This window comes from Bombus terrestris, chromosome 8 (assembly GCF_910591885.1).
Source record: "Bombus terrestris chromosome 8, iyBomTerr1.2, whole genome shotgun sequence".
In the NCBI taxonomy this organism is placed as follows: domain Eukaryota; kingdom Metazoa; phylum Arthropoda; class Insecta; order Hymenoptera; family Apidae; genus Bombus; species Bombus terrestris.
The window spans coordinates 9,478,807-9,503,139 of NC_063276.1; the positions used below are offsets into that span (position 1 = coordinate 9,478,807).

General features: G+C 34.6%; 1 protein-coding gene across 1 annotated transcript in view; it reads right to left on the minus strand.

The window, feature by feature from the left end:
- Nucleotides 1-3,164: 3,164 nt before the first annotated feature.
- The window catches only part of LOC100645635, a 94,954-nt gene continuing 73,785 nt past the window's right edge, over nt 3,165-24,333 (minus strand). The window contains exons 2-4 of the mRNA XM_012311341.3: nt 11,849-12,112; nt 8,108-8,337; nt 3,165-5,168 (exon numbers count right to left, since the gene is read on the minus strand). Coding sequence (XP_012166731.2) covers nt 4,833-5,168; nt 8,108-8,337; nt 11,849-12,112 — 830 coding nt within the window. The 3' untranslated portion in view covers nt 3,165-4,832. The remainder of the gene's footprint in view (nt 5,169-8,107; nt 8,338-11,848; nt 12,113-24,333) is intronic.

A 24,333-nucleotide genomic window follows, 5' to 3' on the forward strand; every position in this document is an offset into this window, starting at 1 on the left:
GAATACAAAGGAGGTCAAGAAATAAGAATCATTTTACGATCTTCAGACTCTGAACTATACTTAAAGCGAATATTGTAGAAGTAGCTGGAAACTTGGACACATTGAGCTAATATTATTAGCGAAATTTTCTAACTAGCGAGTTATAAGTCGCCTGTGTTAATAAATTCTTTTGAGTAACAGTAAAAGTTTGGTAATAAAATTAGTCAAGCTCTACAGAATTATACAGTTGAAAAAATTACGTACGATAGAAATCCCCGTGATTTAAGCCGAGTCTCTAGTTTTCTCAAGATTCACTCATATAATTAATTGTATAGTATATTATTGTGCAAATCCCAACATCTTGGAGATATTAATGAACTATCCCTAAACAGCCCTTAAATTTCATCGACACACAGATCACAGCAAGTAGCCGTAGATGTATTGCAACCATCACCATAGTAATGAATTTATAATAACTCAATCATATGTTCAACGACTAAAGATTTTATTTACAAATTCCAATATGTCGAGAATATCGATAAACTTTCAAACTCTGTGGATCAATAATGAAAAGAATAACTTTACAACAACGTTCTATTATCCTAACGAGCACACAGACCGCATCGAGAAGCCGTAGGCCATTGTCAACCATCAATTGAATCGATCAACTCGAACCGTTTCTCCATGTATCGCAAACGATCCCGTCTCCTAGCTGTAACGGATCGTGACTAGGCCAACAGAGCCCCTTTTGTCGATCGAAGCAGCTGTTAACCATTCCCTTAAGTGGCAGGGACACGAATTCGTATCAGAGGAACCAATGGTCGTTTCTCATTAACGTGCTACCGTGGCCTAGTCGTTGAGAATCGGCGAAAAAATGTCATTATCGTGTTCGGTGTCTCGTGAAACGGACACGAATCGGTGTCTCGTTACGCCTTTCCTCGGAAGCTCGACGCTCGAAAGGATCCTCGAGGGCGTCCTTTCAGGCCAGCTATCCTTAATTAATCTGGAAATCGAATCGGGAAGGAAGAGAAGCTTGTGAATTCTCGGCCGATAGGTCGAAGTCGGTATACTTCGGCTAGTGGATGGTTTGAGAGTTGGAAGAGGATGATCGAGCTACCGGAAATCCCTCCTGGCGGGATTTGGATTTCCCGTTTCGACTGTTTACCGCCTGCTAAATCGTTCCTCCCCTTTTGCCATCTCTAATCGCTTTTATCCCGACGAACCTGTTATCGAGGAGGGCCGCGATCCTGACGATGCGAGGTAATTCATTGGTGAAGAATTACCGGAAATGAAAACTGGCGGAGAAGGAACAATATGTACATTGAAAATTGGAATTCAGTAGGATAGGTGGAATAGTATATCTTTTTTTTTGCGAGAATATGCTTTCTATTATTTTATTTGAATGAGAAAGACCGATGCTTCATCTTGATTAAAACAACGACGTGCTGCGAGAAGCGCGGCACGGTTTTAGAAGAAGCTGTCTTACGTGGATCTTATGTATAGTACTTTATCTGAGGGTTATGTAGTTAATACGTAATAATAATGAGTTTAATAGATTTTTAAAGAGTAACAATCACGGGTTCTGATAGTTTATACATCGTATAGAGTTAATAACGAAAAGTTTGAGGAAAAAGTGATAAGATGGAAGAAGAAAGTTCTGGAAAAGTGGATAATTTTCGTAAGAATTTCGGTAACAATTTTTATGGAAAACGTCAAATTTTTATAAAATATTTTGTGGCAAGAGAAGGGAAGTAAGGAAAGGAAAATAAATTTTTAAAGGATTTGGTGACAATCTTAATGGAATAGTCGGTGTAGTGTCGGATATTTCAGAAAATTATTAAGAAAAGGGAAGAAAGGTAGAGAACATTATTTCTGAGAAGGGAAAGTAATATTTTAAGAGTTTAGATGACAGTTTTAATGGAAGACTTGATATAGTATCAAATATGTTTAAGAATGACTAAAAAAGGGAGAAAAAGGAAGAAATGAAATTCTTAAGGAAAAAAATAATGTATTAGGGAATAGTGTGGCAATTTTAAAGAAAAATAATAAAAGACAGAATATTTATTTTAGATGATAGTATCTACTGAAAAAGTAAAGTTAAAGGAATAAAAAGTGACAGAAAAGGAAGCCAACAGTATTTTTTAATACAATGAACGTCATAATATGTGGCTATGACCGCGAGATTATGATATGAATACGAAAATTATAATTGGAAGACTTTTAAGCATTAGTGAGTCTAGCGCGAATTTACGATTGTATTAAGTGATAAGATTATGAAATTTAACAGGAGCTATATTTTATACGTACGCAATCGTAGTATAAGATGCAGATAACGGACCCATGTAACACCTGGAAGTGTATTTAAGCAGTTACGTAAAATATTGAGTGAATTAATGTTATGTAAGGGCTCTAAGGGCTCGGATTATGATTCGAGGAAGAGATAGGGAGGTTTATGGGAATAGCCAAACCTAGTAACCAAAGTAATTTATGGTTTACGTTACAATACCGCATAACACCGCTTTCTACTATGTTTAATTGCCTTGTTTCTCTTCATGTGTCTCTCACATTCTCTGCTTTAGCAGTTAGCTAGAAATATGAAAGTTGTACATCTGTGAATGAAGAAAATACTTAATGTGAACTAATATTAGATTTATCAATTTTATTATAATACTCTTGTAGTTGTTAGAAATAGGATACCATTTTTGACGAGACAATGTTATCTTTTATTGAAAACATAATTAATACCTATTTATATATATACCTATCCATTTTTTTCATAACTCCACTTTCATAATCCTTTGTGTATTGTATATTAAAGTATATGCATATATACATGCTAAAGTACACTCTTGCACAATAATTTATCAATTAATATATTATTAAATTGACGAATTGTAAGTTATTTAAATTATAGAATTCCCTTTTGCAATTTTATATCAAACAGGGCAATAAGATGATTCGTGATTTATAAAATTTCAGTAATACAATAGTATTAGTACAATTGTGCAATAGCGTCCAAAAATATAAAAATTTTTCAAACCTAAATTAAAATAACATTAAATTACGATATACGATATACAAATATGTAGATATACTATATAAAAAATTTTAATGTCAAATGGCAATCTTACCTGATTCTCAAGTTCTAGAAGGGAAGGTTTCAAAGTAAAAGAACATCAACAAAATTCTGCCTGACGTTTCTCTTTATTGTTTGAAATGTCATAACGATCAGATATGGATCATGTAAAATTACAATAAAACGTAAATATGACGAATTCATCATCGTGTATACATATACGTATATGTATATATATATAATATATTTATGTATGTATATATAAATTCTTGTACGCCACCAAAAAGGATGCGTCGAGAGATCCAAGAGAAAAAAAAGAACAGATCAATTATCCCGAACGCCATAAACGTGAATCACCCTATACTTCAACCGCCAATCGATTCAAATTTATGCCTTTTGTCGTTCGATACCAATCACTCTCTCGCTTTATTTTTTAATATTCGTCAAACGAATCACACGTCGCGTGATTGTGATATCATTCCATCCTCATCGAGTTCCTAATGAATTCTCCTGCTTACTTTCACCGTTTTTACCCCAACCTACCCTCCCTTTTTTTTTAATTACACACCGTCGTAAATCTAATTCACAATCATACACTATGTACAATGTCGCGTCTCGCGTGAACGACTCGCTGTTTCAATTAAATTATATTGCTATAGAGCTTTTTCATCTTTGCTTTCCATCTCCTCTACATGACCATCGATATACTTGAATCATATACTTCACGTACTTTAGTCATCCTATGCATTTATTCACACGTATATTAACATATTAAATGCGCGTACGTAAAATTCCTTCATGAAATTACATTAACAAGAGTCTTTTCTGCATGAGCAACGAAATTTCATAGTGGCAGTGAAGAAAAAATTCGTTTCGAGGCTAATTTTCGCCTAACAAACGAATTCAAAAAGCCTAGCAACAGTAATTTTATCTCTTCTTTTCTTTGTAAGATTTTCTCTTTGTCGGTGAAAAGATAAGAAAAAAGTTTTATCCGCGAAAGTGACCGTGAAGGCGTCTACTAATGCGAGCAATTTTCTGTGATACGATGAATTTCACAGTGATAGCAAAGAATTAAAAAAGAAACTCGTTTTTCTGGCTAATATCGGCCTAAAATTTTTAAAGGCTAGTGAAATCTAATTTTTTTTTAGTTTTCAGTTGCATTGAAAAATTAAGGAAATTTCTTAAAAACTACTCTCGCGAAATATCAACAAGAGCTTCCGCAGGAGCAACGAAATCACACACTAGCAGTTGAAAAGTTGGATCTTTTGGCTTCTTTCGATATTTAAGAGGCAACAAGATTGGGCATATTTGATTGATAGTCGTGAATATCTTTTATGTAAATAAAATATTCGAAAACCGATTATTTCATAATTTTTCAAATACGTATTATTAAAACATAATTAGATATAAAATTACTCTGAATGCAAATCTTGTTATATATATTATATAACAATCTAGTTGTACCACATAAGTTTCAAACACATACCATTTAAAATTCAATTTTATGTTAAAATCCAAATTATTTATATTGTTGTTTGAAAGAATTGACTAAAACATAAAATATACAATTATCGAATTTTGGCACAAAATAGTTCTTATGTTATTTTTAAACATTTAATTAATTGCAAAATAAAACTAATAAAGTATCTAAAACGATACAATATTTTTATTTATATTTCAATCAGAGAATACCCAAACCTGTAAAGCAACATTATCGAACAAAGTGATCCCACAATGATCGAACGAGCTCCAATGGCGATTTCCAACTGATCGTGGGTTAAACATAAGAAAGTGCTAATATACCGTGATTAAACGATCGCAGTAAGAAACAGCAGGTCATGACGAACAGGGATGGAAGGTTTACGATGCATGCGGATCTAGGCGGTTCTTGCGCCAGTCGTTGATTGCTGGCGGCCAACGTTGCGGTTTCCGTTCTCTCAAGCGTCCTCGCGTCCATGATCCCTGGCAAAGTGGACTGACAGCTGAGATTCAAAGTTCCTCCGGGGAAATGGTGTCGTTCCAGGCGTAGAGTCAGCCCTAGTCGTGTCGAAGATACGATGTTATCCTCTGAGGAGGCTGAGCTTGGCAATTCTCTGGTCAACACTTTGTTCACCTGTTGATGACAGAGGGTGATAGTGAGAGTGAGATGGTAGTGAGATGATCCTCGTCTTTCGAGGTGAAATTTCATGCAAGAGTGGAGAGATGAATGGCGAGTATACTAGAGAACTCTGCACTAAATTTTCTGGTTAATGGAGGGACGTTAAGATAACGTATTTGGATGACTAGAGAAATTTGATCAATTAGGGGATGCATGGATTTAATGCATTATGAATGCGCAGTTTAGACACGAGTCATTTTAAATGTTAAAATGAATTTAAATTAATAGGAATTAATTAATAAGAACCATTGATGCAGATTAATAGATAAAATTAGGCTGGATATGGTTATCATAATTTCAACAGGATGATTAATTGTTTAAAAATATCATTGAATAATTCTCTATCAGAATGTTATAATGCAGGGAAAAGAAATGAATATTTAGAATGTAAGTTTTAAAAAAATGCATAGAGCACACATAATATACAAAAGAATATAAAATATCCAAAGTAGAGTGTTTGTAGAGTGTTAGTAGATAAAACAAATTTCTATTTAAGTCCTGTTTCTTTAGTTGCGTGCATAAAATATCAATTTTCATAAAAATTCGCCTTTTATTAATAACAGCTCTTAAAACACCATCGCAATACGCAAGACGTTAACCGACCATCTAACTAAACTGACTTTCTCGGCTGATGGTTGAGGCAAATTTAATAGGGCAGCTTTCCGTCTGTTATTTTTTTTAAAACGAAAACAGCAGCTGAATGCACAGTAAGCAACTTTAAAAGTATGCTCGAGTCTAAACTGACGGTTTTAATTTCTCCATGCCCCACCACGACGAACTTTTTAAGGGGCCTGAATAAAGGGGCGCGGTCGCGAGAACACTAAACGAGCACCTTTTAAGCGGTTCCCATGATTTTATATCCTTCGCTAGCGTTGAATTTGCAATTCAAAGGCATCGCGCGTTCTCTTAATTTCCAGGACTTTCTACTCTCAATCCTCACCCCATTCCAGTTCAACGCTCGTTGTTTTACGTTGTTGCGTTTACGACACCGTCAATTTCGAGAGACCATTCCAACTAGGGAAGTTTTTATGTTTTCCAGTTTCTTGCGATCAAAATCTGTCAATTTTTTTGATTAATTTAATCGTGTTTCTGATTACTCAGCAATGTTACAGATTGATGTACAACATTATCGGATTATAGACATTTATGAAAATTAATGCTTTTATGTAAATCGATATATTTATTTTATTCTAATATTCTAAAATATCCTTTTATGTATTTATATATATATATATATATTTGTTTGTTTTATTACAAAATAACTGTTTATATACTTGTCACATCCACTAAATATTTTATATAGTTTTGCGTACATTGTATCTAGTCCTGACATTTTTGTATTTTGAAATTTCTCAGAAATGTTTGAGCATTCGGAGTCGAGTTGTTATTCCCTATTTAAAATAACTAAAAATTCATGAAACGATTGTACAATCCTTAATTCAAAAATAATTCAGTATCGTTTCTGTATATCGTCTCTCAATTAAAAGAATTCAATATTCATCATTGTTTTCAATTAAAATAATTCCACTTGAATAAATACTGTTTCCATTTTTATACAAAAATTCTCCAATTAAGAAAAAACAGATTAAATGTCCATGCATACATATTACCTGTATTTTTTATAAAAATTGATCCTTCAATACGTAATATTACCATTTATTTTCTATATATAGGTATTATTTCTTTTCTTTGTTCTACATATGATAAGTCTTGCGAGATTACAGTTAAAATACCCTTTAAACTAAATTTTTCGATCCAGGTATCTTAATTCCATTTAAGAAAGCTACATTGGCATTGAAATCTGTTTAAATGAAAATATAAAAGAAAAATCAAAATATCTTGTTAAGTTTCCTCCATCATATCGAACTTTCATCCGAAACATGTTTTCGTATTTTTAGTACTTACAAAAATACTTAATCAAACATTTAAAATAAACATACTTTAGAAAACTCGTTTGTTTAATGGCTAGAAAATCTTTTGAAAAAGGAGAATGCAATTAGAACAGTTCTAATATTGAAACAAGCAATGCGAAACATCGACCAACTCGATACAAGAACGATTCTTTAAAACAAAGTGGGACGGAATCATATTTATCGTCACAGACGATCGTTTATCAAGGAAACGATAAACATTGAGATCAGAGAATCGCCTGAGAGCACCTTTCTTCGTGTATCTGGTCTAGGCGATACATTAGGATAGACTGCACCGTATTTCACATTGGATATCGCGCGATCAAACGGACCGCACGTACCTCGCGCTGTTTTACAGATAATAAATGTTTATACACGACATGCAGTGTGTTAAATCGCTAGAAACAGGGCAAGTGCTCGTTCATAACAGTGTCAGGAAAATTCAGCGGTTCTCAGCGGGTTAAATCGAGCCAAAATTTGTAAGAAGGATGACGACAGCTTGTTCTCAAGGATACAAATCGACGAGTTTCGTTTGGATGAAGAATCGAAGGTCTAAATTATGATCCACGTTGAAAGGTCGAATGCTTAACAAAATGATATTAAATGAAATAGAATGTAATCAAAACTTCCAAAACTTTAAATTAAACGAACGAGGAAAAACAAATAAAAATTAATTGAATTATATGGATGATATTAAATTGCATTACAATTAAATCGATAATTATCCAATTCATAATATGGCAAAAATCTCAACAGAATCCACTATTAAAGCGTTGAACTAGATAAATGAACCCACAAGCGAAAAGACACATGAGGGAAAAATCAGAATCGCGGAAGGGAGTTGAAGAAAGAGAAGTCCGCCTCGAGCGAGTCGTTTTTCCAGGCCGACTACAATCAGGAATTCTGAAGTTCACGGATGGCAACGAAATGTCTCTCCAGGCTCTAATACCCGTACATTCTCATAAAACTCTTTCTTTCTCTTACCTCTTTCCCGTTGAGGATAAAGACGAGTTGGGCTGGAGGGTAGCTGGCCGCGGAACTGCATTCCGCTTGGAGTGTCTCACCCACTTCGTAAGACGGTCGAAGACCGCGCAGACTGGGTCGTTCCTTTGGCGGGATAGCAACGCTCATGTTTGCCTCGCCGTAGATTGTAAGAAAACTTGGCCCCTCCGAGGACACCTCGCAACCGTACGATCCCATGAGGTTCACCTTACCTGTCGTGTAAATTACTTTGTTACATCGCTGTTCTTTATTTTATTTTATTCGATTAATACATTGGTGGCTGGAGCGTCTTCGTACCTTCATTTTGGTCAATTTTGCTGAACCTTTTTCTTATGAATAAATCCTATTCCTCGAAAAGTAAAAGCAACCTCGAAAACTCAAAAAAGTATAACCTACCCCAGTAACACAAAAATATTTTTTCGAATATTGGAAAAATATTTTTCGAGCCATTTTTTTTAAAAATATCAAATACAAATATTATATACCTTTACGAATTAAATATTCGTTGGATATAAAAGAAGAGGAATAATTGAGAACCGAAGAGATAATATAGGGAGTTTCTGTTACTAAAGTATTGGATAGAATGACTTTTAATCTATTTTAAATGACATGAACATTTTTCGGGTGTAGATTTTATGACAGAAAATTCCTGTCAATATGGAATCAATAAAACAAGAGTAAAATAATACGCACAACGGATAGCAAGAGAAAAACAAAGTTTATAATCCATTCGTGACTGATAACGAATCCAACTGCATTTATATAACAACAATGCACGAACGATGACTAAAACGTTTAATACAACGTATAATAATCATATGCACAGGTAAAAAATTCGAATAAATTGTACTCTCTGCTCGGATCGAATGGATTCACTGATGTCCTACCGATTAACGCGTGTTTAATTAATGGGCTTTTAAATTGAAAAAAATTTGCATTCCCCTATCTCTGTTAAGACTCTAATTCCCTGAATAACAGGTAAAGAGGATATTTAAACGAATAAATCGAATTAATCTGTTGCCTTTTACTGTATCGAATTAACAATACTTCATTACCATGAAAATTAATTTCTTTCCAAATATTACAATATGTCTTGCTATTGTTTCGACCTACTTATTATTAACACAATATGACATTTTATGTATTCGTGTGGTATTTCCACAAAAATGGGAAATGCAACAGGATTAATTTAAGAATATTAAACAATTACGGAATAATATTGAAATGACGAGCCAGCGTTTTGAAATGGAAAAGGAAACAGAATTATTTTCTCACTTTCTATACCTTCGTTTATCTCGAAATATCAAATGATTGTTATGATACGGTATTACACTTTCTTTCTTTGATATGAAATCAGAAAGAAGTTGTTTTCAAATACTCTATGCCATCGCTTAAAAAAATATATTTCCGCATAATTTATAACTTCAGAAATTTCTTTTATACAGCCTCTCTATTGATCACCCCTATCCAAAACTTTTCTTCGCGTTGAATCCATACGAACAATATCTAGATGAAACAAATTACTCCCAACCATTTCTCGACAGTACCAATCTCAAAAAAGCCTTAGCGCAGACAAAATTACCATGCTGTCAGTTTCCTCTTTCACGACTTACAACACGCTCTAATTCCTTTTAAGGAAATGTTCGATCGTTGCCGTTACCCCATCGACGAGGTTAAACACGAACTCGTGCTTCTTTTTGCGAGACTGATTTGAAAAGCATACTTCAGATTTTATTTAGATTTCCAATCTGTGGAACGTGACTCTCGAGGGAGTTGCAAAATGTTTTCTGGGAAATCAATATGGTTATTTTGAATTGTAATTTTGTTTTGAACGAAATTTCATTAGACAAATTTTCGACAATTGTATTTGGATATAGTTAAATTACAATATTCTGCAAAATCTATTTTTAAGCCTTTGGGTATTTAATTTGTGCTGAATTAAATATTCGAGAGAGGATGAATCCATAGATTTTTACATTCTATAGCTTGATAAATTACAAAGCGAACGAAATATTATTATACGAACAGAATCAATTTTCAAATATTTTAAAATAATCTTTTTATTTTAATGAAAGAGCGATAAGAGGACAATAAAAAGGACAATAGGTGAGACGTATACAAGTTCAAGTCCTAAAAAACATGTTTTCTAGAGTAGCTTTTATTACTTTAGTGAGTCAGAGAACAAAGGGTTAATACAACATTCTTCACTCGATTAAATACACTTTTTTCTTAAATTTAAGTAAAAAGATTTGGAAAACGTCGAGGAACGTTGTTCTAGAAAAGCATCGTCGACGAACGAAGGTAAATAGAAAAGAATAAGGCATCGCGCCGTGGAAATTCATCACAAGATCAGCCTTTTCGATTATAATGAATTAAGAAAGTTACGCGGACTACTTTGAAAGCTCGAATGCAAGCACCTTGAAAATTAGAAACCTAATAGCAGGCGTAAGGATGGTGGAAGAACGCGGATCCTCGTGGACCAGTGAAAAATGGGCGGGAATAGAAATTTAATAGGAGCCAGTTTCATTCGCGACGAGGAAAGTTCGTTGGTTATTTAAGTGAAATTTCAGGCAGCCCGTTAACTTTCATCGTCTGAAGTTTCGTAAGATCTCGTAGAATTACTGTTTCGATTTTAATCTAAAATTGCGAAAAAATCGAGTTTCAAGAAGATTTGTTTCTCCTGTTTCACGTTTGCTTAGACATTAAGGAAAAGTATTGCAGTTTGTTATGAGGATAAAAAGAAGGAGGTGAATTTTCACTGTTTGAGGGAATGAAGATAGTTAATTGCAAGATTAAGGAATATAATAGTGCAGATAATTTCTTATTATTCGCGTTTCTTACTGTATTTTGGATGAAAAACTTAAATGGACGTAAAGAAATGATGGAAAACGTGAGTTCTAGGTGTCTGAACGGCTAAAGGTAATTAAATGTAAAGCTAGAAATATAAATTCAATAATTTAGCCTGTATGATAAATGGATGAAAGATGATGGGAAAGATGTATGCGAGTTTAATGAGTTGAAAAATCGAAAGAAAAGATATATTAGGACTGATAATGAAACTCATTAACGTTGAAAAGAAAAACTTACGATTCTATATTTTACACTTTTTTTAAGTTTTCCTTGTAAAAGATTTTCATAAAATTAAATATCTTACCAAAACTACCAAGATCTATTTTTAAAATTTCGCTTGTTTTATCACCAATCTCAATTATTATTATACCAAACAATTTTTTAAATTTCACTAACAATATTGCTTTAATTCTACAAAAGGATCCGGATAATATCCAAACGCAGGATGCTTCAAACCTCTCAGGAAGATTAAGAATCCGTAGAAACAAATCGCGATAGAGCATCCTACTCTTACTGGCATTGAAATGCACAAACCAATACAGAACCTGAAATGCGCAACCTCGTCGACATTCAATTCAGCTCGAAACAGTTAACAATTTATCAACACTCGGTGCACATTAAACCGCATAATTTCTTGGTAAATTGCGCTGCTTTCGATGCTACAGCTTCACGACCTCTCGCTCGACAAACCCTCGACAGTCAATCGTCGCGCATGATTTACCTGATACACCCCTTTCCTCGAAATCCATCGATCCTCAGATGCTCGTGAATTTCCCCTCAGACTACGATCGCACAAGCAAAAGCCTCGTCGAGTACGCACGAACAACGATCGTTAAATCGAGCAAACGGGACAAATCGCGTTTCTCTACGAACCTCTTCGATTGTTCGCCTGTCCCAACAGCGTCACCTGTTTGCTGTCGCTCTTGTTCACGTCAACGTATATTCCATCAACGGAGAAATTACGGCCAGGAGGTCTCGAGCCTGGCATGAACCTGAAGAACTCAGCCCCGTCCTTGTACCATTTCACGGAATACAAATCCTCACCGCCCAGATCGTATTCGCATTTTAGTATCACCTTCTCCCATCTTGGGTCCGCCATCTTCGGCACATCTAACCTTAGAAGCTGTATGGAGGCTCCTGGAAAAATAAAAGTTTCGTACACGTTGAGAATTTTTGAAGTTGTTAGATTTCGTAATTGAGAATTTTAAGGTTTCACGGTGTAATTCCCTTAGGACGTGCGTGGAAAGGAGGGAAGGTCCTCAATTCGGAAATTCGAAAAATTATCCGATTTTGAAGATATGCAGAGCGTATGCACAGTGGTTACGAAAGGTATGCGCCATTGTATTTATTGTAGTATACATATACTCATTAATTAGGTCATCCCATAAGTTCATGCCGACTTTTGTGTATACATTTCATGTGTCGATTTATAAACATACGGCGATAAGGGACCAATGCACTTGAAAAATGGGAAGAAGTTGTACAACGAGAGGGGTTACATTTTTTCATGAAACTGAAAGATATGTAAACAATCTTAACATATATAACCGCTCGAAAAACGGAACGAACTTATGGGATGACCTAATATATTAAACTCCATGTCATTTGGTAGTACGTTCATATGTTTATAAAACATTAAATAATTAATAGTACCTTCGTATGGCCGTAAAAAATTAGGCAAATAATAGTACTTTTCTAATAAATCGATACTGTGAAAATGATATGTAAGATTTGCTAAAATAATGCTTCGTTGATGAATAAGTGTGTATAGTTTTTGTAGCTATTGCAGTTACGTGTTACAGAATTTTCTTTTGCTGCTCGAATTCACTCCAAGTGATGATAATTAACTTATGCAAATTCGCCTATTTTTTTATCTTACTTTATAACTCGTTTTACGACATCAAGCGTCAATGAAGTTTTAATGGATATGCCGATATAAATTTTGAAAGTGGAGAAAAGTGATCGAATGTCTTCTCTTTGGTTCTCTTTAATATGGAGAGGTGTTTTATGGGGATAGAAAGGTCGAAAGTTGGTGAAAGAAAGGCAGTAAATTTCAAAGCTCCAGAGTAAAAGAGAAATTGGTTTCCATTGATGTTTGGTTTTCCTTGTGGAACTATGTTTGAGACGAAGAGTATTTCATAGAAGGTGAAGGAAGCGCAGTGAACTTTTATCGGTATCTTCTACCGGTTTCCTTTAAGGTGAAGAATGTAAATAGGAGAGATAAATCAATGCTTATAAGTTCGATGATTTCGGAATGTTGGGAGTAAAATTTTGCTGCAACGATCCCTTTCTCAGTGAAAATATTATGTGTAAAGAAAAAATACTACGCTGTTATCTGCACGTCAAAGAGATTATTATTTTTTCAGTTAAAATTAGTTTGCACTATTTTATTTATTATGTGTATTTATTTTGTGTTGTCAATGTGTAACTCAAAGAATTAATACACATTTAATGTTACCAGAATTAATCCATAAGAAAATTTAGTAGTTTATGTAGCACTCTAATGTATATAATTTTAATTACTTTCGTTCAGCAATATTTTCGTGATTCTACCAATCTCCTATTTTAACCAAAATTTAGTAATTGAAATTCACTTAATTACTAGACTTCATTCAATTCTCTGTTAAATTTCAACACTTTGCATCTTGAAATGTGCGATTCATATATTTTACTGTCCTGTTCAAATCAGATATTTCAAAATATATACTTCACCTACGCATATGCTAGACATGCTAGCACTGAGTGCACGGATATCAAGAGAACAGAACTTCCTTCCAAGAAATGAGAACTTCGTAGAAGTTCCTTCATAGCAGTAGCATGTACTCCTAAGTACTATCAGGATTCTAAACACATTTAGTTTATAACAGGATTTTAACGAAAGTGGTATACTTTAAAGTACCTTCATTACATATAATGAGGTTAAAAGTATTATACAGGCAGAAGATGATCGTTTATGCAAGAATAAATCAAAAGTATGGAATAAAATTATCTCATTTCAAGCTTCATTTCGGAGAAAATCGTCTTTGAAACGCGTAGAATTAATTCTCAATTAACTTCACATTCTTACTTTTTAATATCAAATTGGCAGATGAATCAGTATAGCACAATCCCAGCTACAATTGGAAAAACAATTCCAAATTTTTGGTAAATGGAGTAAATGCATTAGGTAGGCAAAAGATTCACGCAATGGATTTCTCGAAAAACAAATTTTGTATAAAAGATTTTCATTTTACACATTTAATATCCTTTTGTTGGAATAATCGGCGTTATTCTGATTAAGAGATCACCGAATGAAGCTACAGAGAATATTTAAAGCGTTGAAAAAAAGCTAGTTCATTAACGAACGGCTGTGTGAAAGATGTAAATGCGGCAGAATTTGTTCAGCTGGCTAGTCGTGTAAATAAACGACAAAAAGTTTACATTGAAAGCAGCTCGCCCCTAGTCGAACTTCGTTTATCGGTTGGCTGAGCCGAAAAAAATAGCAATTATCGGCGTAATGAGTGGGTGTTAAAAAAAAAAGAAGCACAAAAGTCGTGAAACTCTGAATCTCTACAAGGGAATAATTTTCTCCCGTCCTTCGATCGAGTGTTTAACGTGATTGCATTAATTTGTTTATCCCCCTGCTTCGCCGAGCAATCGTAGCGAATAGTCTGGCTAATTAAAAATATCCGATCGACGAGGTTCGTGTAATTATCGTCCTCCAAAAAGCAATCCAACAGGCTCCAAAATGCGTGTTGCTTGGAAATGGCGCCACGTTATTCCCTTTTGCAGCCGACTGTGCGATTTTAACGCGTTGATATTTTTAGAATATCGTTTGCACGTTTCCTAGTTGGAGAAAATGGACGCTTGTTTAATTGCATAACATTCCTTTGACTTGATTTTACCGATATCGGGAGTTACTGTACGACAAAATCGCGGTAATTTCTATATTTACCTAGCCCATTCGGATTTTGATATTACTCGAGATTTAAAGTTTAAAAGAAGTCATTTATTTTTCGGATCATCCCTATTATATTCGGCTGGTAAGTATTTTTATTGATAACAGTTATTCGCGTAATTTGGTATTTTGTTAAGTTTTAAAAGCTAGCTTGTTGTTGGAGGAATGCGTGCAGGGGTGTGTGTGGGGAATAAATAAATGTTGATCATTCTAATGATTTCGTTTTCATGGTTACGAAACTGGACTACCAGGATTTTTAATTGCCGAAATTCCTCTGCAACTCAAATTTCTGAACTCCAAACTATGGGATAACCCTCGTCAATTTCACGTGAGCCATTTTATCGCCGTCCTCTAGGGACCACCTAGAGAAGAATTCGGCGACCAGTGCCAAAAACGATATTCCTGGAGGCTGTGGCACTCGTTCCGCGTCAAATCGCGAGCCAGCTACGTGCCACTTAAAACAATAACCTAATCTGTCGTTCACGTCCACACAGAGAGCGGGTATAAAAAAAAGGAAGGAAAATGAAAAAAAAGGGGGGGGGGAGTATGGAACGTGAAAAGTAATTCTGCAGTCGCGACGTGTGGCTAAAACCGTCAAAATGTGCGAGATCGTAAACGATTTCCAGATCGTACGAATTTGTCATGCGTTTGGCACGTGAACCGAACCGCCAACGGATGCGATAAAACCGCGAGAACAAGCGGAATTACCTCGACTCATGGTATAGAGGAGGCAATCGCGACGAAACGATTGCGTCAAAGGCGTGAAAGAACTGGTTCCCGGTATTAAGCAGGCGAATGGCCAGACTATTGTTCTTCTGCTTTTTTACTTTGAAAGTAATCGTATTTTACTTGGAATTCTGAAATGATTCTGTGGAAGTTCTCAGTTGAAAGTGTCGTTTTATTTTACGAGCCCATTCACATTTGAAGACGTAGTTTTTGGATGAATCTTAGAATAAAAAGTGATTACACGGTTGTAGATTCATTTCTTCGAAAGTTTAAATAATATTGGTATTCTCAAAAAGATTGCAGAAATTGGTGACAAAGCCGCGATTGTTCTATGTAGCAATCGGGGATTGACGATGAATGAAAATAAATATTTTGAATATTTCTCGAAAAAGGAATTACAAATATAGAGAAAGGTTCTTCGTTACTGTAGTTACATTCACCAGGCATATATTACATAATACATAACGTTACACTTTACAGAATTCTGAAAATGAATCATTTTATACTATTTGTCTGTTATATTTCCACAATATATTAAATGAAGTAAATATAGAATATTTTACAAAGAAGTTTGTCGAGTTATTTATTTTGTATTACTCATCTGTACGGAATATTTCTAATGTATTATTAAAATATTTTGCATTCCCACCAACAGCAATTACATTACATTTTAAAATTTACATTTTATCTACATCTGATTTACATTTGCAATCTAAACTTTATCCATACGTTCAAATTAAACACTGTCAAAAGAAAAATATGCAGAATTATTTGAAAAAATTCATTCACCGCACGTTCACCTTTCTTATACAGATATTGCATTCCCAAATTTTTCGTCGCACAAATTTGCTCAGCGGTCTAACCATGGTTGAAATTCATTCGCGCTTTCTGTTTGGCAATACTTCCAACAATCCGTCAATTAACGGCATAAAGAAGTCGTCCAAAGGCAGTAAAACGATCGTAAAGTCGTGATTGTTCCACACAGCAATCTCTCCAGTATTTCTGCAGTCTGTTGAATCTCTTATCGTGCGAGAAACTGTGCATTGTTAGAAATCTTTACTCTCTGTTTACGATCCGACGCGAATAGGCTTATAGTTTTATGGGCGAATCGTAAAAGCAGAAATTTCTCAAGTATCGAATAACTATTGCTTGAGAAGCAAATTTATTTGCAGAAATTTCAACTTCTGGTCGATATTCTCAATTCTTCGAATCTATTTGTACGATATATCGCAATGTATCTGAGAAATGCGGTGAGTTTAATTTGTGGCAATACTTGTATGAAGGATGTCTTAATTTATAAAAATACGAGCAATTTATACACGGGAAAAGAACATGACAAACTATTAAAAATGTCGATAGTTAATTACATATGACTAAATTCTATATTATTAAAACTGCTTATTCATTCAGTTGCGGAATTTTGTATCCCATTAAACATATTTACGCCCAGTATTAACGACATTTTCAAATATTTTGTGTAATATGTTCATAGTATATTCATAAAAGTATTCAATGAGTGTTTAAATATTTTCGTGAATTACCATGCAAACGAATTCGTGGAAATATGATTTGTTACTATATTGAGATCACTGTCACACATAACCAAAGATTACCGCACAATGCTGTACATCTGTCCTCTATTTAGAACGATGAACTCATAAAAATTTATTGTTAGCGCATGATCATAGAACAATGTGCCGATCTAAAAGCATTTACAAAATGATTCAACAGTTAAAGTAATTGAAAAGAAAAAATTCTACCTGCGGTGAATCTTATGTTTGCGAAAGTTTTTGAAGATAAGTTAGACTGACACATGGATTATTGCAAGGGATCAGGACAAAAGTTAAACATGAAGATGCATTTCCCCGGAATGGGCTAACTTCTGACTTTGTCAACTTTTCACGTCCACGGGAAAGGTTTACGAAGCGTTTCTAGTCAAGTGCACCACCTACACCGCAAGCTTTCAACGTTGATTTTAGAGAAAATAAAGCTGAGCGCAACGTATTATACTTTGAATTTTTTGGAGTTTTTACTGTATTCTTCGTTTAAAATTTGATAACGAGACATTGTCCGCGAAGCATTCAATTTCCTACCATATTTAGCAAGTTAATATAATCGTTTATCTTCGTTCAAGAAAAAAAAAGAAACAAAGGACAGTAAAAATAATTGATATTCATATAAAAACAGTTTCGAAGCATGAGGAATAAAAATCAATAGCTAAAACAATTCAAATAACAAAAATATAAAACAGTATATTTTTTTAAAGGCACTAGAACAAAAGAGTGTTTTATCAGTTTGGTTGACGATGTTTGAAGACAATGCGATACATAGCACATTTCGCTCTTGGCTCACACCGCCCGATTGTTTCCACAATGTATTTTAAAGAAAATTGCGAATGCGACGGAATTGTAAATTCGAGGTGCTTTTTTAATTCGGCGTTATGAAAGTTTAAGGAGGTACTTTACATTCAGAAACGAGTTTCTTCTCTGGTCGGTTTTTACTGATTACGAGAACAGCGCTCGAAATAAAGCCGGACGTATTAAACATTTATCGTCGAAGAATTCCGAGCTTCGGTCTGAAAATAAATCGAACCCACGAGATATTATACGAATAAGATATGGAATTAATTTCATCCAGCGTAATAAACGAAGAAACCCCTTTCAATGTAAATTGGGGTATTCTTTCACGAATGATGATAGAAATTTTTGAGCCGAGTTGCAAGATTGTTTCGAGTTGCTTTATACTTCAGAACGACGACAGATGATAAAAATTTCTTTTATAGACTATAAAGTTTCATAAAATCCTTTTTTTTATATATTTCTTTATTCTTTTCTTTTTTTTTAGTTGATAATTAAAATTTTCGAAAGAAGCCACGAAGTTCTCTTTTTTTAATTTTGAAGATTTTACTACCCATTTGATTTTTTTTACTCCATTTTTTATTTTTTTATTGTACGTTAAATAACCAAATCGGTCATAAAAGCAATATTTTAAGTAAAATTTAAGCATTCAGTTAAATATTAACTAAATCTATTTCGAAACAAAATTATGTATACAACATTTTCAAGTATATGCTACGTAATTAAAGAACATCAAGAACATAGTGCAACATGTTGCATTTTATTCATCCTATTCTTACTTCATTTCTTATATCTTGTAAAATTAACAGAACACAATAAAAGAAAGAAAAATCATTTCACAAAACAATAAGTAGATTCAAAGTGACAGACAGGTTCCTTTTATTCCGCCATAACGATTAATTTATCATGAGCTACTGAATCGACGAGGAGCAAATAAACAGAAAACTAGGGGAGCTGTACAAGAATGAATGGCCCGACAAGTTAGATTGCTTTCTACGAAACATTATGATCGAAGACCCAAGCGACCGGTTACTCATTGATGCGTTCCATTTGTAGCGACAGTTCTGCCTGGTAGTGGCCAATAAAGTGCCTATATGTCTAGTTCTTCTCGTTGGAAGATCGAATTTCTATTCTATATTTGATGAAAAAATGATAGTTTCTTGATGGAAATACTTTTATCTGTTTTCAATACAAATTTCCACAGTTTCTATTTGTTACAAATGGAAATAAAAAATATGGAATATTTTTGTACCTTTTACTTTCAGATCCATAAATAACGAAAGTATAAGGAAAGAAAACGTAAAAGTATCATAAAGGCATTTCCGACAATCGTCCAATCAATTCCAAAAAAACTTCTAGCAAACCCTCGATTCTCAAATTGCATCAGTCTTTATTTTTATTCAATAAATAACTAACCTTCTCTAGATGAAAGTAAAATACAATATATAATAGATATATATTAAATATATACTGAAGTAAAATACAATAAATACATCACACATAAATCTCTCACTTAATTCTGATATAAATCTTTCATTTAGTTGAAAATAAATAACTACAAAACTTCAAAACTATTTCACAAAAAGATCTACTACTGAACTTATCCTCTCCAAACGGAAACAAAAAATAGATGAAAAGGAAAGTTACAAGAATCGTAAAAAGACATCGACAATCATTCAACGAATCCCTAGCAATTCTCTCTTCACGTTGTAATAGATTTTCATCTTACTCAACAAATAACGATCCCCTCTAAATAGAAGTAAAATACCAAAACAGAAACAGGAAAAGGATTAAAATATAACACACACACATGCTCCATTCAACTTGCATAAAACACGCAAACGATATAAAATTAATATAAATATAAAGTACTTCGTTTGAAAAAGGTAACTGCAAAAGTATCGGCTGACTGAAATAATCGATCGATTGACTTCACCGAAAATCCTTTGTCGAACTCGTCCTTTCCAAATAAAGATGTAAAAAGAAGACGAGAAAACACGAAAGAGTCGTCAAAAAATTGCCGACAATCGCTCAACGAACCCGTATCCAAACAAACTGGAACAACCCTCGATCCTCAAACTGCAACAATTTTTCTCTTACCCAATAAGCGACAAACAGTCTGGCTCCGGATCCATAGACGTGACGGCTTTAGGGAACAATCTAACGAGGCATTTTGAATAATTCGTTGTCTTTTGAACGCTTTATGCCACAGTAAGCAACAGTTAAACCGTGGTAGAATGAAGGCCAGACCCCTTACAGTTAGGCTTCGAACAGGGGTGGTTCCATTTAGGGTTTTCGAGTACCCTCCTACTTCGTCGGGACTTACTCCACCCCCCGCTTTCTTCTGCGCCGCCAACCATTGTTTTCGTCTTTGTCTAGCGCAAACAGAAAAATACCAGCGACCGATTCTTTTGTTTCTGTTTCATTCGTGGGCCCGTCGCTCGTTGAGACAAGTTATTGCATTATGCAAGCCGAATCGTGAGTTCCTGGTGAATACGAGGCACAATGCCGAAGTCTCTCTCTCTTTCTCTCTTTCTCTCTCTCTCTCTCTCTTTCTCTCTCTCTTTCTCTTTCTCCCTCTTTCTCTCTCTCTCTCTCTCTCTCGTTTTCCCAGTGAAGAGCTCCGGGATCTAGGGCGCAGTTAAAATTTTGATATGTTTCGATCCTGCTTTGTTTCCTTCCGTTTCTATGTTTCTTTCATTTTGCTTTCGTCCCACGTTGCTTTTCTACGATGTTTCACGGCGGTTCGTCGATTATTTTTCTGTGATTCAGAAAAGGATTTCAACTGAAGCGAAGGAATACGGTCGGAGTGAATGGATGCGTAGGTTTGTCGACGAGATTGAATTTTTCCGACGAACTTGCTGTTTTAAAAGGTTACTTTTTTCGGTGTCTATAATCTTGAAATCGCTGTTTGAAAAATTATTGTCTGCACGCTTAAAATCTCACAGTTACTATTTTAAGATATTACTTTTTCGAATGTTTATATCCTGGAGATAAAATGAAATTTCTATTCGAAAATTATCTTTGGCTTAATTACAGAAATTTATGGGTATTTAAGATTCTCATGAAAGTTGCGATCAACATTTTTTTAAAAATAAAGATTAATTTTGTCCACACAGATATATTGTGTGTACCATGCAATTACAAAATTTTAAAAACTAAAAGATAGAACGTTTTTTTACACATGATATTTGAGATACGTAGTTTATTTGATCCATATAGACTGGTTCGTGTAAACTGTTAATGCCATTGAAACGCATTCGTACGCTTTCATGACAAAATGCAGCGTGTAAAATTGCGAGTCTTTATTAATTTAACCTGTTGATCCGTCGATTTTTCCATCGATCCAGTGTATTTTATCTTTGTCGTTGGCCGACGCGTCAATTGAGGCAATATCTTGATGGCAATTGCTACGCAGCACGCACTAAATCAGTCCTACAGGACGATTCAAAAAGCGTGATCGTCGCGATAATTGCGTGGATTTTATTCAACTTTGCCTTCATTCAAAACTGGCTCTTTCATTTCGATTACTCCCTCCATCATACATGTCATTTCTATTATCCGATAGAAACAACCCAATCAAATTGTCGAAGTTCACACAATGACAAGAATTCTTAATCGTATCAAGTACCTATAATACATCCTGCATGAAATTAACAATGGGAAATAGTCTGACTCTAAGAAACCATTCAAATCTCAAAGTAAACTCATTCAAATTTATTATAGGAGTTGAACAAAGTTGATGTTAAGTCGTTCGAAAAACAGTTCTCCCTTCTTGAGTTGAGACACAGATCGTCATCGATTTCGAGCACCCTCGGAGGGAGCAGACACAATGGCAATTAGAAACACGAACAACGAGGTCTTGAAGATCTGAGAAGGCAGTCTGTGCATAGTTATTTAGTATCATGACAGAGATGAAGTTCCTACGAATTTCGTGAAACTTTCCGTGAAGAATATTTTAAGAAGATTCGGCTTGTCCATACAGCGTAAGACTATACAATTTTTAAAACTAACATGTACAATCTCTTTTTTGTGCATGATATTACACAAAACGAAATGATATAATAACACACAAATTTATATATTCCATAAAAATAAATTCCACATTGGTTTGCAAACGCGATCACAAAAAATATTCAAATTATCAGATGTAGAAATATGAACAGAAAGAAGGTATGTTGCTAACTTCGTTTCTGACTTCGTGTTCTGGTTCTCAACAAGCAATTGTACAGCCATAAAACGCAAGAATCCTCAGGCTTTTCGCGACACTGTCGAGAATACCGAATCGATGGTGTTGAACCAAGCGACCAACTACGTCGCTATTCAACCACCCCTTTCTTTATCTTATTTTTCCTCTCTTTATCCTCTCGCTCGTTTTTATCTTGACCCTTTCCATCCCTCTTGTACCTTCGATCTTGCTTTCGTCTCCTCCGTTAGCATCAAGATCGAGCTGAATAGGGGCGAGCTTTTCGCGAGCCAATTAAGCCAGCAATTAGTTTAATAATTAGCGGATTAATTAACATGCCACGCGACGAGGCGGAACGAGACGAGAGGACAATAGATGGAGCAGCTGAAAGCAGTGTTCCCAGTGAGTGTCTGTCACTGAACGACCACCGTTCGTTGCTTGCTTGATTAAGGACCTTGATAACGTGTGCGTGTGCATTCATGAGAGTAGAAGTCCCTGAAGACGGGATTGACAGACTTATTTCTATTAGGATCAAGGCTCGGCTCTTGCGTCACTCTTTTTTAATAGATTCTAAAATTTTAAGATTGATAAATATAACGTGTATTTCGATGTGTGTAATAAAGGTGCTTATTATTGTCATTATTTTAAAAAATGTTTAATGGAACGGTGATAATAGTGATGGGATTGGGAATTGGAATTATTTTGGCTAGATGCGTGGTTAATGGGTTTAACAATTTAACAAATTAAATTAATTAAATGTCTCATTCCGTTTAGGAGAGCGAAAAATCTCGTTGGTATTGTCTTTTTGTGTCGCTTTGTTGTTTGGAATTATGTATATAACCGAATTGAGGAGAAAGTAAAATTACTTTGTATCAAATTATGGAAACTCGTATAATTTAAATACGAGTATTATTACTTTGTCTCAAAGGATTACTAAAGGTATAAATTTCGAATTTAACTTTTACTATTCCAACGACCAACATTTCATAATCAAGAACAGTAACTACAATAATTCCGCATGCATATAGTAAAGATACCAAGATTCCTTACGCATTAAAAAAGTTTTTATAATCTACCTATTCTACATATATTTTAACGATGTACTTTTGGATAAAACATGCAGATAAAAATTGCACATTTATCACGCTCCACCCATCCCCCATGCAATACAATTATAAGATATCCCTTTACGTATAAAATATATACGTGAAATCAATTGCCTTTAAAGCATAAAAACATAATATAACAAATCCAGTTTTAATTTTCAAACTTTTATTACCACCTTCTTGTCTTTGATAAAAGAAATTTCCTTCTAAAAACGAGAAAAAAAATAAAGAATTTGAATCCACGATCTTAAGCTTCCGCTACAATGTTTTCTTTCTCATTTCCAACGGAATAACTCCTATCAAAACATAAAGAGAAACGAGAATGTGCACGAGCAAAATCACTGTTTATCCATAAAAAATTATAAAGGTCGATAGCAACGCGTTTAAATATGGCGTAAAGAAATGTACCAGGCAATTAGTGGTTTCCCACTTTCCGTGGTTGCGTCGCGACGAGAAAAACAGCTCCTCGAAGAAATAAGAAGAGGAGAAGCAAATACACGAGAAAAATCATTATTTATCGATAAAAAATTACAAGAATCCATGGCAATATGTTCGGACATCGTGTTAAAATAAAATCTATCGAGCAATTAGTCGTCTCCCATTTTTCGCGGCGATGCCGCGACAAAAATACTTCGGCCATTTTTCTGCGAGCAACAGTTTTCCAGCACTAGCATCCTCGGTGTTCCCAACCGGCTACGACAGCCTATCGCGTACCGGCCGTTCTCTCGTTAATCGCGTTATTTGTCCATTAATTAAGCGTGCAATAAATTCGACAGGCAGCCGGTAGGCTTTATTGGAAACGGCTTGGCCCCGTTTATTTCGCACGTTTACCCATTGACTTGTGTCATGTTGTTACTTGATTCAAGATTTTTCCTTCTTCTTTTCCTTCCTCTTTTTTCCTACAATTCTTCTACTTCTTCTTTCTCTCCTCTTTATTTCTCAGATTTTGCTGCTTTCTTTTGCGCGATCATTCCACTAGCGACCGGATAAATTCCTGGTTAAATCGAGCGATACATAAACAGCGATTTATGGACTAGCCGCATAGG